Source organism: Calypte anna, chromosome 1, assembly GCF_003957555.1.
Source record: "Calypte anna isolate BGI_N300 chromosome 1, bCalAnn1_v1.p, whole genome shotgun sequence".
Lineage (NCBI taxonomy): Eukaryota > Metazoa > Chordata > Aves > Apodiformes > Trochilidae > Calypte > Calypte anna.
Window position 1 is genome coordinate 65129830 of NC_044244.1, and position 17505 is coordinate 65147334.

The following is a 17505-nucleotide window of genomic DNA, read 5'->3' on the forward strand; positions in this document are numbered from 1 at the left end:
TTGAACATTTGTCAGTTGCGAGTTCTCATAATCTCCACTGACCTTTTAGTACAAATAGATAGGCTTTCTGATCTCAGCATTGGTATATAAATTGTTGTTCATTCACGAGGGACAGTCAGTTCTGTTACAGATTTATGGGCAAAACAGTCTTCAGTACTGAAGAAAGGAATACAGGTTCTCTTCCAAAGAAAATGAAAATGTTGCAAGTAATTTTTTTCTGGATTCTAATGGGAGAAAAGGGATTATAAAAAAACAAGCTCAGACTTAATGAAATCAGCAACACCATTTCTTATACACTGAAGTGAATCATCTTATGGAAACCAAACCATTGTCAGGCAAGTTTTTAATGGTGTACTCGTACATTACATTGTTTTGAGGAATTGATGATTTTATTCTGCCAGACTCAATGTTGCACTTACAGATCAGCATTGCCTTGGTTTTTCTGCACATTACTATTAGATAGAGAAACACAATGATGCAAGCCACAGGCCCAGCTGTAAAGGGAAAATTGATGGGGTTTAGAAGTTAGCCATTATCGTGTCATGTTACTAGACTGGCTACAGAAAAAGCAGATGACAGCAAATCACAATGCCACATATATCAAATCCCTAAATATCTGTTCATTTTGCTTAAAGCATCACATACAGTGTTTAGATCACTGCGGAGGTCCTGAACGACATTTTCTATACTCCTGGTATCCTTCAGAATCTCAATGCTTTGCGTATATGGATTGAAATACACAGAGAAGGGACGATTGATCGATTTGGCAAAGTCCCTGAAAGAAAAAAGAAAATTACCATATTTTTTGTTTTGACTGCTAAAGAAGAGAAAAGTAGATTTTTGAGCCAACAAAAATAATTTACCTCATTTTTTCTTTGGCTTCTTCAAAACTTTCTGAAACAAAGTAAGCTTCCTGGAAAGTAGTGATAAGGCATTCTTGCAAACAGGTTGTCTTTGGATCGAATGTTTTCACATTGGCCTTATCAGAGAGAGCATGCTGCAAAACACATCACAGGATATGTTGGGTTTTTTTGATACTATGATGTATGTATACAACTTTTCACACATACAGTTTTTATGTTGCTGTGCTGCTCATTTCCCATTAGTTAGTAGACTCTCTTGTTATCCTTAGTGTTTTTTCAGTCTGAACAGAATTAATCATTCGTTACTTAAAAGCTCTTCTTATGGAGAGCAATTTATTTCCCAAAAGAAATTTTCAAATAATAAAAAGGGGATTAGAAACGCACCTGCCGTGTAGGCATACCTAATTCTTTAGCTGGAAATAGGAAAGTCATCAGATCACCTCTTCCTGAAAGATCACCTGTATAACCACAAGCATGTATGTCCCCAAAATATCACTTAATTGGCAGAACTCATCATCATCTTGGTGGGTGAGCTGAGTCTGACCAAACCATTCATATAATCTCTGCTCTACATTTTCACGTCAAAAATATATATAATTTTCCTGACAGTGTGTTTAAGAGTGAAACTATGTACATGAAAACTCATTAAATAAAGCCCATTTGTTGTGTGCTGATGAAATGCATTATCCTTCTGCCCCATACACCTGAGAAATACTGCTCCATGCAGCAGTGCAGGAAAAAATAACTACATGAACAGGCAGAGGTAGTTTAGTGCAGACAGTGGGCAAATAAAGCATCAAATGCTGCTACCAAGAGAAGAGAGCAGAATAAGAATATAGGTAAGAAGTTGCCTGTGTGCCAGTACTTAATTTATAGCCTTGTTATTCTGTGAGAGAACACGGAGTCTTGGAAAACTTGCAGCTAAATGTTTTTCTGCTCTACAGATCTGCAACATAGGACACTTTCAGATCTGCCACCTGCTTTCACCAGAATTTTGATGTTATCAGTATAATTTTCTATATTTAAAAATACTATTTAAAAAAAAAAAAAAAAAAAAAAGCACTGATTTGAACATCTGGGATCCAGTACCATCTTTATCCTCTTCAGAAAAACGAACTAAAACTTGTATTGGAACCTTTTCAGTTATAAAACCCAATGTTCTCTCTTCTTAACAAACTATCATTAAAACAAAACATGACTGCATACTGTATTTGGCTTTAAAAAATCTATACAAAAATATTCTAAGTCTACCTCGGTTAAATATAGAAGCATTTTATAGGGATATGAGATTTGATCTACAGACAAATGAAGTTGATAGAAGACTCCTTTAACGAAAGAGTTCAAGAGAGCATAATACAAAGTAAATGGATTAAAGCTTCCCAATACATTTGGGATGCCTTCTACAAATAGCTTTAATAATTGAAATGTACATTATTACTGCCTTATCTCTAACCCCAGAATATATACTGTGTAATTGTGGCAGCTAGAGTTAACCTGACTATATTAGGCAGAACATTTTATAACCACTTATTGTATTACTCATTTTCCACCAGGCTTTTTCATCTGCTCTTTCTCCTTGTTTGCTCCTTATTTTGCCTTCAAATTTTTCTGTTTGATGTCTCCATTGCATACAGAGGAGGAATAGCATTTTTCAGTATGCAAAATTCGAAGTCTAAATACCAAGTTAAATAAATCTCTAATTTTATAGTTTTTTGTTGCTAAAAGCTGTTGACCAGCTTTGAAGAGTGGAAGAGTGTAGCACAGAATCAGGGATCACTGAACAAGCCATTCATTCATTCATCTGAAAGGCCCAAATACTGCTGGCCACTTCCACCTTGCAAATAGTGCCACTCATTTATTTCTAGACATTTCTAGAAACTATATATAAAATTGGCCATGATTTTGTTTCCAGTGTTGCACTGGAAAGAGAGATGACAGGGAGGGCAGCTGCAGAAAGGCTTCTCCTCTTGCTGACAGAAGTATATATTACTATCAAGTGCCTGTAAATCAAGGTAGCAAAATCAACACTGAAACAATATTTATGTTCCTTGTCCTCTGTGGACAAGCCTTCTCTGTGGGAGAACACAAGGACAACTACATGTTTGATCTTCCAAAGAAGGGACTACGGGCTCACAACCACTATTGTCTTAATAATGACATAATTACTTCTAAAAGCACTTCTTCACTCTCACTTCTGTGAGAAGTCTGGATGCTGAACACAAGTGTCAGACTTCAGGGCCATACAACATGAGTCTCCTATTCATACCCACTCACTACAGAAATAGTCATTGTGATAATACTAGAAAATATCATTTCAAGAGTGGCTGCTGCCATCCATTAGAACTTCAGTTACAACCAGGATATCGATGTCATCAAGATCTCAACTACAGTCTATTAGGACAGCATTAGCTTTCAAAAGCCTTCAGGTCAAGGAGAAAATCTTCCCTCCCAATGGATGCTAGGAGGTACAGGAGGAAGGAAGGGAGGTTGCTTTCCACAAAAAACCAGAGATGGACAATGGCTTGATGGAAGGCTTCGTGCCAAGTCATGAGGTGCATAGCCTGCACCTGCCTGATGAAATCTTGTTGACACGAAGTCTCCTCACTGCCAGGTTTTTGCTCTAGGAACAGTTTCTCCCATGCCTGAATTAGCAGAAAAATTAATGGATTTATGCTTTTTTTTTCCCCTTACATTTTCCTTTCTTTTCTACCTGGAGCACAATCCCACAGAAAATTCCCTGACATTTTTCACCATATCAGTATCAGTTCTTGACGGAGACTGTGACTATTCATGGAATGGTGCTGTTCTGCACCTGCAGCAAATAACTAAAATGTCCAACTTCAGTCCCTGTGCTTGGTTAATATAAGAACTGCTGAAATTTAACAGCTTATGTTACAGAAGTGGTCAAATCAAATGATGGAATAGTCCCTTCTGGTTTCACACCTAGGAAATACATAAGTATGTAATAGACAAGTATATAATATCCCTGATTTGTGGCAAAACAGTGATGATATATATGTGTGGTAGTACCTTTGAAGCAGATCAGTATAGTATATTAATGTACACATTATTTAATTTGTACTGTTGCTTTTCAAAAGGATTATTCTTTGCATCTTTACTCTGAGATTATTGTTAGTAGTACCAAAAAATGCACATATGACAAGGATAATGTGTTTAAGACATTTAGGCTGAAAGATGTCTTATGTTCTTGACTGTTCATTTCCTCACTTTCGTGCCCCCATATGTTGTAAATGGTATGATAGATATTTTGGGGGTCATCACCTAATGACCATAATTGTTAGTTTAAATAAAAAGCCAGATTCTCTGTAGCACCCTGCACAAAATTTGGGGTGCAGCACAGAATGCTTTTGCACCAGAGGAAAACAAGTGGACATGTTGATCTCTTTGCATTTAGCTGTCTTTGTAATGTCGGTATTAAATATTGCCAGGCTGATACAGAATGCTTCTGTGGCTGAAGAATGCACTGAACTCAGAACAACAGTAATACAATCAAAGAAAAAGTATAGGAGAAGGTAATTTTCTTTAACCTTTTTCCAAGTAATGAAAGAACAGCAATTCGACTAATAAGCTTCACCATTAATATTCTCAGTTACAGGGGAAATGAGCACGAAGAAACTGAGATACTTAATCTATTAAATTGCCAGGTAGTTCACTGAAAGTGAGCCCAGAAGAGTGGGAAAATGTTTAAACACAAATGAGAAGCAGATATACTACAAAACTGTTTGTAAATACTATTCTGTATATGCTTCCTAAAACCCAAATGTTTACTTTAAAAAGCCACCAGGTGTTCATTTGGGTCCCAGGACCCAAATATAGCACTACTCTCTCTCCTTCCCCTTTCATCCCATCTTGCCAACAGAGAGATGTAGTATGTCCCAAAATACCACACTTGTAACAAAAGACCTCGTTTATTCCTTATGTTTTCTAGGTATAAAAAGAGGCAATAAATGATCCACTCTACCTACTCACAGCATGCAAGGTTAAACAGTTTCAACTTTATAAGAACAGGACTCTACATTATGTCACTCAGACAGGTATCTCAACCTTGCATACCTGAATTTTAAATATGATTAATATACTGAAACAGAACCTTAGAAAATGTTCTTTTAACGTCAATAATGAACTCACTGAAATACACTGGATTACTTACAACAGAATTGTGTCTGATTTCAGAACATTTGGTGTGTGTATTAAAAATACATGCTCCTCTTCTAAACAAAGCTTTCAGAGCCCAAGGCACCCTTACCTGTTAGAAACTTTTTACAAGGAATGCAAATTCAAACAGAAATAGGTTTTCTATTTTATAGTTGCTTTGGTACTTCAAGCCTTACAAATCCATTTCATGCTTCAAGTCCTAGCTGGCATTTCAAACAAAGTTTTTAGGTCAGTATCACATCCTAAAAGTAAGCTTTTTATCTTAAGAACTTTGCTATTTTAAAGGCAAAATATTTGCATCCAACAATTACTTTAAGATTAAAAAGTTGATTCTGTTTTAAGGGCACATACCTTTAATTCACCAATAGAAGACAGAAGTCCTGCCCCGTAAGCACGTAGTTGTCCTTCTTGTTTGCAAAGGCCAAATTCAATTGTAAAAAAATAGCACTGTAAAATATAACAGATATACAGAGATATATAGCAAAGTTGAAAACAGGCACTTCAGCATTGACAATGTGTGCCATATTCACCTGATTGCCCTACTTCTTCAGAATTTAATGTCTTTAGTATAAAATCATATAAAGCATATTGTTAGTGCTAAATACTTTAAATGTCAGGTTCTGCAGCAGGGGACCTTTGCACGAAAATGTGAGATTCTCCTTTTTATCTGGGCACCCAAGCAGTTCATTGGAATGGCCAGTTAGGATCTGACAAGAAAAATCATTTAGGTATAAAAGGCCTTGATAGTAATCTGCTGAGATTTTTGAAACTTTCTGAAATAAACGAGGTGCCTTAAAATAAAACCTTGCAAAGTAGTTGGTCTGCCTACCTAGGCATCTCTGGAGATCTCAAAGATCTAGTTCAGAGCACTCAGCTGTAAGCACAAGCTAATGCCACTTTAAAGGCTGGCAAGTATTTAAAGTGCTGTCTTGAGTTAGAATGAACTTACTTATATGCATATGCTTAAGAGCCTTCTTGAGCTGAGCTCTGACTATTCACTAGATTTTACCCTGTCATAAATGAAAAATAAATATACCATTTGGCTTCTTAAATTACAGAAAGTCAATTACAGTCAGTTGAATGAGTTCACCTGACCATTTAGTTACAGTTGTTCTTACAGTCTGCATTCAAGTGGGTAACATGCCTGAGCTGTAAAACTGATGAGCAGGTGTGAAAGAGGTGTTCTAAATCAGCATAACAGTACTCTGTCTAACTTTGCTGTATCCAGCCAACAAAGTTAAATACTGGGGAGGCATACGAAGCACAGGTAGCCCACTGCCCACTAAATGCAAAAGAAGAGAGTCGCTTCTGCTTATAGCACTGAGTTTTACTTTGGTTTTGTTAGGACACAAAAAAAATTGCTTATTGACATTAGATCAAACAGTCAAGATTAAGCTATTAACTATTTTTACACATAAAGGTGTTAGGAAGTTGATTCCTAACTTATATAAAAATACTGCATATATATGTACACACACACCCATATACATGTGTGTGCTTTTTTTACATTATCTGACAATTTCAGTCTTTGTGCAAAGGGACACAACTCCACTGAACCTGACAAATTTAAATTTCTTTGTAGGAAGTATGAATCTAGGACAAAAAACAACCCAGTATTCCATATTAAGTCTTAAGTTTTTCTAAATAACTTGAGAATGGATCCTAAAACAATTTTTTCGGTCCATTTCATCCTTAAACCCCCACTCTTCCAGCCTAAGCATCATCTTAAATGCAAAAGAGCAGAAATTAAGATCTCTTTTCAGTCCAAAAAATGTTTAGAAATTGAGAAATTATTCCTATCTCTGACTCACATATAAGATCCTGTAAAGCTAGTGATTCATGCAGCAGGGTGTAACAAAGAAGAATAAAACCACGAGCCCTGTGTCTGATCCAAGTCAGCTGCAAAGAAGGAAAGGCTGCAGTGACTTCAATTGTCTTCAGTCAGATTCCATCACAGGAGTCAAAGGCACAGATACCCAGAAGAGGATGTGAAAGCATGACATTGTCAAACAAAAAATAAAAAAATTAAAGTTCCAGTTCTGGCTTTGCTATTGCTTTGGATAAGCCCAGCTGGCATAAAGTTTTTCATTAGATGCAATGAACTGGTATTACCATTAAAGGAAGGCAAAGACAACGGGTTTAAAAAAAGAAAAAAAAAGCAAGGCCTCAGGAACACACAGTCAGATATGCAAAATAACAAAAACATCACTGTAGGAGCTGACTGAAGCTGAGAGACCAACAGTCAAGAAGAGAACAAACTTAGCTTGGCCACCTAAATATTTTGTCAGAAAAATCTTTAGAGGGCTACATTCCTGGTGCCATTATAACAATGAACCACGTGGCTTCCCACTTAAATCCCACTGACATCTTCGAATGAGACCCTATCTTCAGTATTGGTAAGACCTGCACTCTCAGTGTAACTAACTCAAGCAAAATGCATACAAAATGACCAGATTATAAAATATGTCTGTGTAGTACTAACTTGTGGTATTAAGCTACAGCTTTAAGAAAATTCCTTCAAATTAAAAGCTGATTTTTTGATAAATTTGCCATATTCAACAACTACAATTTCTGTATTTGAGAGCTCTGCTTAGCTAAGAAAATGAGATAGCTCACCCAATGCTGCCATCTTCAGATCATCAGTCTGCAACACACACTTCCCCCCCCCCCTCACAGACAGACAGACAGACAGACAGACAGACAGACAGGTAGAGGCAGTTCAGCACATGAGGAGACTCAGAGAATTTGGCAAGCTGTGCTCACCAGTCTACAAACACGAAAGCATATTGATAAAGAGGTTAAATACTAACTATATAGATACACTTCCTATACACCAGACATACAAATACCCACTGTGTGCCTGTCTTTGTATGGTAAACTACATTGACTGTGGTACTGTATGCTATATAGGATAACTGCACTGCACTGGGAATGACTGATTTTAAATGCCTTCCATGAAAGTAAACAGTAAACAGCTGGTTACTAGAGGTGGTAAATGTAAGCACAACTGAGGGCACACAGGCTCTCATGTTCTGATTTCAATCTTGGACCTATCAACCAGCAGAGTCCCCAGCTCATGGCCCCATACATGTGGCTCCTCTACAAGCTACAGCAATGTCCTATCATCTCCCTTTACTTCCAGTTCAACCTCATCTTTGGGGTGAAGTGTGGCTTTGCTACAACCTATAGGTAGGTTCTTGAAGTAGGAAAGGTACCTTTCCGTGATGTACAAATTCTACATTTCTTGAAAAGCTTTCCACTAAAATGACACTGTTAGTCAATTCAGCAAAATAAGATGAAAAGTCAAAAGGCAAAATAAAGGATTAAAAAGAAATTTTAGCCAAAAGACACTGTAATAATCAAGATTGCCAGGAGCGTGAGACACTGTAGGATATAATTTTAATTTTAATTTTCTCTTATTTAACCGAAGTACATGAAAGATAATTTCGTTATGCTTATGAAACACTGTCTACATGGGTTCAAAAATTAATAAATAGATCCATAGAAGAAAATCATATTAAGGGCTATTAAATATTAATATAGTAGATCTCTTCCTTCAGAATCCCAGAATCAAAAGTTAATGGCAATTAAAGCAGCATAGTAGGCAAATACCATCACTGTATGTCTTTAGACCTGCACTGTACTCTTCAGATATCTGCAATTTGTTGGTGCTAGAGAGAAGATACTGGGGTAGGTGATCTGGCCCTGTAGCTGTGCAATTGTAAGAGTTAGAGCAGTTGTCCTAGTATTGACAAGAAAGATACAGAACAGACCAAGCCACAGCAAACTCTAAGGCTGTTCTTCAAGCTAAATATGTCTGTTCATCATGTTCAGGCACTGTCCTACATTATAAACTGGACTACCAAAAAGAAAGAGGAAAAAAAACCCAAAAAACCAGTGACAGCTAATAAAAACAAAATCTCTATTCAGAAATTTTCAAAGACAGGAAAAAGGTCAGGTAAACTCAGCTCTCATCACCTGGCTGGTTTCTACGACTGAAAAGTCACCCCTCATATTCCCCATTTTGCATCTGGGAATCTCCCTCCTGGGACCTGTGCAAAGAGCTTGTGCAGGATCTTGGGTGCTAGAGTCACAGAGTCAGTATTTCAAAATCTGACTTGTCCATAAAAAGGCCTTTCAAGCCATTCCACTTCATTTAGTTTTCTTATGGTATAGCTTAAAGACCAATATTTGTGTTCACTTGGCAATTTTCAGCATGATGTATAACATGAGATTTTATCTGTTCTCTAAAAGAACATTGTAAAGGAGCTGTCAGGATGAGTCGTGAGCACCCCAAGCATGTCAGCAGCTGATTCACCTGCACCCTGTCACAGGGCGGAAGAAGGAAGGACTGAATGACTGGAAATATTCACCACTACAGGAACTGCTAATGGGTCATGTAACCCTTCTGCTGGGTTTAGTATTTTAAACCTTTGCTATTTTAGCTCTAAACTTATTTACCTAGAGATTAACTCTCTCATACAGTTGTAATTATCTTTTAAGAAGATAGTTATTTATAACTGACTTTCATCAAGCCCGTTGTTAGAAACTAATCCTGAGAATTAATGAAGATATTTTCTTTCAGTAAAAGCTGCTCAAATTGCAGCAAATATTTCTTTAAAGATCTCAGTGACTCTATTTGTGCTTTCATTCTTCGTTCAGAGCTGGTGCAAATAAATTTGTAAATAATTACTTAGTTTTCAGTCTCGGATATATCAATCACACCAGAAAAACAGCTGGCATTTCACATTTGACTGAATTATTCAAAATTCAGTCTGTTGAGTAGCACATCAAGAATGCTCCACTACAAGAAACAAGAGAAACACAATGCAGGTAACCCAGGCAACTAGCCAGTACAGCCCAGTGTTGGAGTCCAAACATCAAGCAATACCAGCTATTTGGCAGCTATTCATGTGGGAACACTACTGAGCAGAAACGCAGGGAGATTTTTGAACAACAAATAAATCTCATTATGAACTTGTGAATATATCAAAAGGAGAAAAGAAGTAAAAGTCAATGGCTAAGTCTGTCCTCGTAGATGATTCGCCTACCTCCAACAAAGGCAGTGACCCTACTGGCAGCCAACAGCACTTCTAAATAGGAAAAATGTTAATTATTCAGAGTCACCTTCATGGCGTATTTTGTTTGTGATTACTTTGAAATGTACTTAGGCTCACTGAAATAAGGTTGCCTTTGGGGATTTCAAATAATATGTACTTAACAATATTATTTTTCCCCTCATCAGATTGTTTTTTTCACTGAGGGTGAATGCTTAGAGCAATCTCTATAAACTGAAGTTTTTAGTTGATGTGGCATCACTCGTTAAAGCACTCAGGGACAGATGCACACCAGTCTTCACTCCTCTGTTGACAGCCATAGCACACAGAATCACCACATGTAAATTCTTCAAATGCAGAGGCTTGGCACACACAGAGAAAACATGCACTATATCTTGAGAACAGTGGGGATTAAACACTGCTGAATACTTCAAAATGTAATGGGGTTTGGGTTTTTTTTTCGCAGGCGTTTCTGGAGGAAAACTCATAACAGTAACCAAAATAAAATTATCAGCCTGAGTTTGTAAGGAAGCAGAAAATGCAGCTCAATGCCATGCTACTGTGGTATCAATAAGGAGGTAAGTCTATACCTCCAGTCCTTGGGAGCCTGGCCAAGACAAGAAAAATTGTATGGCAGCTGCCTACCTTGCAATCAGTTTTCCAGAACAAGATTGTTCTGGAGGACATTCCTACCAACACCTTGGTGTCTCTTGAGAGATTGTGTCATTCTGCAGTCCATTCTCATATGAAGGATGCCCTCCTGCTACTCTAGAGTGGGCAAGTGAATGGAGGATGAAGCATTTCTGGGATCTTTGGACTGCTTCCACTCCAAAAGAAGTTAGCTCCCACAGAATTGGAGCCACTCAACATCCCACTTCATGTTTGAATTACTCCTAAATAATCTGAATTTAGGCTTGCTCCGCACAAAGATTATGTTTGTTTACCCTTCTCATTTTATCTGAGTAGGAAACCCTGGAGATCCATGATGCTGCAGAACCTGGAGCCTCAACACTTAAGCAAAAAGCTTTTCTGTGTAAGAGAATAGTGTCTTCTGGCAAGGCAGCAATTCTCCTCCAACAAAGCTAGTGGTCACAGAAATGATGCAGAAAATCAGTCCTACACAGGCACACTTGCCTCAACTTGTTCAACACTGTCAGGGAAAAGAACTACTTTTCCCATAATTACAACATAATTAACTAATAATGCTGAAACTTAATATGCAGCTAAGGAGATGAGACGATCAGAACTATGAACTGCAGCTTGCATTGTTTGTTAAACATAAGCATTGAAGCCCCTAATGCTTCACACTTCTTATTTTCTCTCCCCTATTATTTGACTCTTATCTCAACTTCTAAAACCTGAGGGTTTAAGGTTTATTAATTTCATGTGAAGTTATTAGGAACCAAATGATGTACAGCAATGAGCCATCCACCTTCCACTCTACTTTACACAGGTAACATGAATTCACATTCAGCACTCCCTGTGGTAGATGAAGTGAATATTTGCTCATTTCTTTAGGAAGCTGGCTGCTTCAAATTTCAACATATAGAGATTTCACACAGTTAATGTAGAGGCCAGTCTTTTGACATGTTAGCTGGGACTCCAAGAGATAGGGTCCTCTGAAGTCAAGAAAAGGAGAAAAATTTAGAAAGTGAGTAAACATTTCACTGCTGTCCAACCACACTCTCCTGTCTATGCTGCCTGATGTGAAACACTTGATCCACCATGATCCTTCACAGTTCACAGTATAACAAACAGGGATTGTCTTCAGGGCTCTGCCATCCTGTTTTCTACATCCTTCTCCCTGCTACTCTTTCAAAATGAGGACTTCGTGTTAAACAAAAACCTACCCAAAGCAAGAACATTTTATTTTATATGTTATATGGACAAGGGCTGGTACCTCAGAGTGCTCTCTCAGCATTGTGGCTTATTTTACAGCTTGAAGAGTATGACCTCTAGCAAATGGCTAGACTGACAGGTTCACATGACTGAAGCAACAGCAGAATGTAGAACATATACATGTACAAGAGATTATTTATTTAGCTGTCCTTTACCTAACAGCATTTCCATTTTATGGGGAGTCATCACCACTAGGATTGTTGCCCCAGTTGTGAACTACATTGCTTAGAATACCCAGAAAACATAAAAGAACAACCTCAGGTACTTTTCTTCCCCCGGCATCCAAAGCAAGCAACTCTACAAAAGCTAACCCAGCCCTGGGGATGTCTTCCCACAATTACCTGTAAACCTCAGCACTGTTCAACATCACTTCTGCTTCTCTAAAAGGACCAACTTCCATTCCCCGGCAAGCATGTTAGGAAAAAGACTCAGAAGTGTAGGCCTAAAGAGATAACATTCCCTGATATGAAAAAAAAAACCCTCTTCAGGCTGGGAAGGCAGAATCTGTCCTTTTAACACACAGCAATTCTTTAGGGAAACTGCATAAGGGAAAAATAGACAGGACTCTTTCTTTTCCAAAAGCTAGGGAGAAGATTTGACAGACGAGGAACGTAAATCCACAGATTAATGAGAACAAAGGTGCAGCAACAAATCACAGTACTGGCAAGCTCATTTTATAATCAGTGATTCAGTAAATTTGTCAGAATTAACTACTGCAGGCTGTGAAGTCTCTTTAATAACTACCCTTGGCCAGCACAGACAGACTCCCAGCTACCCCCTCACAGACATTCCCTGGGGATGCACCAGGCACATGAGGTGCTTCTCAGGATGTAATGGCCTGGAGAAGGCTCTGTCCCACCTAATTGCCAGGGCAATTACTACGTATGGAGACTGCATTGCACAGAGGAATGCATAATGGTCACTAAGCCTCCCGTAACATTTTAGTTGAGGTGGGGTATGAGGTTCCTGTGTACATGATCAGCATCAAAAGTCCTAATGTCATGAGTTAGTCATATATTCAGAAAGGAGGGCCTGGAAGGGTCTCAGAACTTCTGTAAGCCCTGAAATTGTGGTGGAAGAAACACTGAAGAAACAGAGACAACTGGCTGGCAAAGTTTTACATTTCTGATTTCAAGAAAATAATGTACTATTTCTTCAAAGTTATAACCACTTAAAATTCATTTCTGAGGAAGAAGAAAGAGCAAGACTTACTTCAAAAATAAAAGCATCTATACTAATTTTCTAAATACTTAAAAATAAAATTAACTTCCTCTATTTATTTACTGAAAACTGATTTAAGAGCTAAGACATTTTTTCAAACATCACCGTTTCCAACAGCAACACTGCATTTAAACTCAATATTCTTTTAATCACATCAATGCAAAGGGACTCCAAAAAGCTTTTGTGGCTCTTAATGCATTTGCTTAACCTGCCTTGTAAAAAGAAAAACAAACAAACAAAATGTAGTAGGCATCAGAACAAAAGTGTAAGTTCATGTCAAGCTGACAGATCGATCAAAGAGGAAAGTAACTCAGGGAATTTAAATATCTATTGTTTTTTCTACTAAAAATATATCAAAATGAAGATGTTTTTCACAGCAAAAATCAAAAATCTTTTTCAGTACAGTTGAGCATTTCTTTGTATCTGATTGTCAGGCATGAGCACATGTAAAACAGATCAATCATGACCACAGAGAAGTCAACTGAGTCACTGCTGAGGTACCTGCTAGAAGTCTGTAGACACAAAGCAAATCACCTGAATGTCCACTCAGCAAGACAGAAAAAAGTTATGCTGAAATAGTACCTGTAAGCAGGGAGATCATAATCTTCACTGTACCAAAATCACAGGTATTTATAGTGGCTGTGGTCTAGGAGTGACTTACCAAAGATGAAAATCATCCTGTAATGGTCACTAGTGATCGGGTTCCCTCTGATATGCAAAATTACTATGCTCATACAGGTCCCAAATTCATTGCAGAAATATAACATGGATCTGTTTGTAAATTCATTGAAAGTTGAAAATTTAACCCTAAAAAGGTGTTTAAAATCTAGCAATTTGAAATGTCTTTTTAAATTACAATTTTAGCCACTTTTATGTAGTCCAACTATGTAATTGCAACAATTACAGCCTACTGATTCAAGGAAGGGAAGAAAATATTTAGAAAAAGAGTAAAAAGTTTTATGGAGGAAAAAAAAAGATAATTTGGGATACCCACTGATTCCAGCCCACGTTTTGAAAACGCTCTGAATTCAGACTTGTTTTATTTATTCAATAGTAGCAGGCATCATCTTTATTATTACCACAATGATGATCTATGAAAGTTCTCTATAATGTACAGAAATATAAAGCTAAACCAAGGTTATCTTGCCAGAACTCATGCTTTGCAAAAGGAAAATCCCAAACCAAGCTTGAACCGAACAAACAGACTGATGATGAGGGTGCGCCTGAAATCATTCATGCCATCATACTGAGGGTTCTGTTGACCTTGTACTGAGAACAACTTCAGCCACAGCTGAAATCAAACCAAAACTATCAAAATTAAGAGACACAAGGCCCTTCTCCACAAAACTTTGCTTTGGCTTCAACAATGCTCTCAGATTGAGAGTATTTGCTTTAACTTTCAAAAATTTATGAACAAATCAAAAAGCCCTTTACACAACAATATCAGAAGGCCTCCCAGGTCTAAGAAGCAGCAAACAGAATGTGTTCCATGCTGTACCAACGTGAGCCTGGTTGGACAAAGGAAGGAGACATAAATTTCAAAATCATGTGTTCTCCAGAGTCAATTCCTTTCCCTGCAGAATCTCATATTCCTAAATAACATGTTTTGGCAAGTAAAGGATTAATCTTACAGGATTAATCTTACAGGAACAGGAAGCAGGAAACCCTACCTTCTGTATACATGGAAATGAAGGCAGTATTAAGCCCACAGATCTAAACTTATTCAAAGCAATGGCAAACCTCCCCTTGGCCTTCTGTGGTGCGCAGAGTCAGGACCTATAAATATATAATTCAGCTATACTTACAAAATTGTTATGGTAGGAACACCCAAAAATATCTCAGTTAAAAATGTATTGGAACCATATTCCACCCAGCACTTTTATGCCATTTGAATAGAAAGATGACTACAGGCACAAGAACCACTTAAGAGCTGCAACATTAAGTAATTGAGCCTTAGGCATTGTTAGCTCTTTACAGATAGCAGCCATATTATGTTTTATCTGTGCCTACAAATACCAAGGAACATGCTGGGTGAGAGAATTAGACAGAACACAAGTGCTAACCTCAGTCCTTGAGCCAGTATTTAAAATGATTCACAAATTAGTATTAAGTTTGGATCTTTGCAGCTCTGTATACACATGAATATCAACATTCCTTCCATAAGAAGATGGTATTTTGGTTATCCATAGTAGCTACATGTATGAATGCTTCTTCTGGAAGCAAAATTATTTACTGAAAAATTCCAGACAAAAAAAGATAAGTGCATGGTTTGAGGACATTCTTCATTACACATTATCGGTTTGTTTTCTGCCTGAAAGCAAACTCTCCTCACTTTCTTCTCTAAAATGGGGGCCCACTGACACCTGAAAGGAGGGCCAGGCTGCCCTGCACAAGGTGCAGAAGTCCCCAAGTAAGGGGAATCTGGAGCTGGCCACCCCAACAGCATTGTAGCTCCCAACCAGCTAACAGGGCAGCCAGCATTCAGGGAGCTGCTCCCAGGAGAACCCCACCTGTAGTCACCAAAATTTTTTTGTACAGCACTCCTCAGCTGCTCTGGCTCCATAGAAAGCATGGATAAAGCCGATTCCCCATGTCTGGCACCCACAGCACAGACACTCCCTGGGTCTTAGGTGAGACCTTGACAGGGTTGAAATAGGCTGCCATATGCTGAACTTCTTCACTTCCCCACATACCTGTGTGGTGCTGCCAGATGATCTCCACATTTTTTACAAATGACTCAATTACCATTTTATATTACAGAATCTTGCAGATTTAAGTAACAAAAAACAAATGCAATGGAAAAAGAAATTAGCTTAGTGTAATTACCAACCAAATTTTTATCTCTGTATGAACACCACTGTACCAGGTACTACACTGTATATCAGTATTGAAGACCATATCACAACTACAGTATTTAAGCAGCTTCTTACCAAGAATGAAACGCAGAGCAACACTAATCCCAGCTAAAAAGCCACATATCACATACCCTGAATATCATACGTATAGGCATGATTGGTTTAACTTCCAACCCTGTAAAATTTTTGAAGAAAAAGGTCTGACTCCTGCTCAGCGAAGCCTTCTCTGTATCCTCCCACTGGAGCTGGAATTCAACTATTCAGGTAAATTAGTCAAAATTTAAACCTGGTATTGAGCTAATTAGCTTAAGCCATGTTGGGTGCCGTAAATCTGTCACGGTTTAACACTGGCCTGGCAATTAACTGAATGACAGATGCTATCTAATTAATCCCTCTGCCTGATAAAGAAAGGAGAGAGAACAAGGGAAAGAGACTTACAGGTTGAAAACTAAACTACACAGCTTTAATGAGACAGTAATGATAAAAAGGAAAATTACTAAATATATACAAATATACAGGAAATTGATACCACCTTCCTCCCCCCTCCCCTCTAATAACTCTCTCACGTCACCACTGAGGTTTGCAGGGCAGCCCTGGGAGAGTCCAGGCTGGACTCCTGGAGTCAGCAGCAGTAGGGAGATGGAGGCAGGAACACACAGATATGGGCTGGCATGGATCAGGAGCACAGGCAGAGGAATGGATGGAATCCTCACAGGATGCCGAAGCAAACAGGGACAGGGGAAGAAGAATGAAGGTGAAGGGCAAAGAGGAAGGTGAAGAGAAAAGGGTCTTGACCCTTGTGATCCCTCAAATTTATGCAGAGTATGATGTGTATGGAATGGAATGACTCTGGTCAATTCTGATCATCTGTCTTGTCTGCTCCTCCTAAAGGAGGGTTGCAGGTGTGACCTCCTTATTCCTTTTCTCTTTCCAGAGCATAAGATGTTCCTAAGAACCAAGCAGTGGCCTTGATTCTCCATACCAGTCTCTAGCTGTAACTATATGCACCGAGTGTTATCAGTCCAGAAGCAGACACAGAGAAACTTGCTGTTAATTTTCAGCAAGTACAGCTACTTATGAGAAAAGCAAAATTACAAGACAGAAAATTAGCTCTATCCTGGCCCAAACCAGGACAGCATTATACATTTACTTAGTTAATTTGCTTCAGCACCCAAGTATCCCTCTAAGAATACTTTTAGTGTTGTATGGGACTAGAGGAAATAGCCTGAAGATGCACAGAGGTTTAGACTAGATATTAGAAAGAATTTCTTTACTGAGAGAGTAGTCAGGTGCTGGAATGGGCTGCCCAGTGATGTGAGGGAGTCACCATCCTTGGAAATACTTAAAACCATATAGATTGAGGTACTTCAGAACATACAGATGAGGTACTTCAGAACATGTCCTAGTGGGCATGGTGATATACATATATTTATA

The 17505-nt window shown here is 38.2% G+C and overlaps 1 protein-coding gene across 1 annotated transcript in view; it reads right to left on the minus strand.

Moving 5' to 3' along the window:
* Positions 1-600: 600 nt before the first annotated feature.
* TPH2 (tryptophan hydroxylase 2) overlaps positions 601-17505 on the minus strand; it is a 52774-nt gene continuing 35869 nt past the window's right edge. Inside the window, 3 exon segments of the mRNA XM_030458368.1 lie at positions 601-775; positions 864-997; positions 5391-5486. Of these exon segments, the coding sequence (XP_030314228.1) occupies positions 601-775; positions 864-997; positions 5391-5486 (405 nt within the window).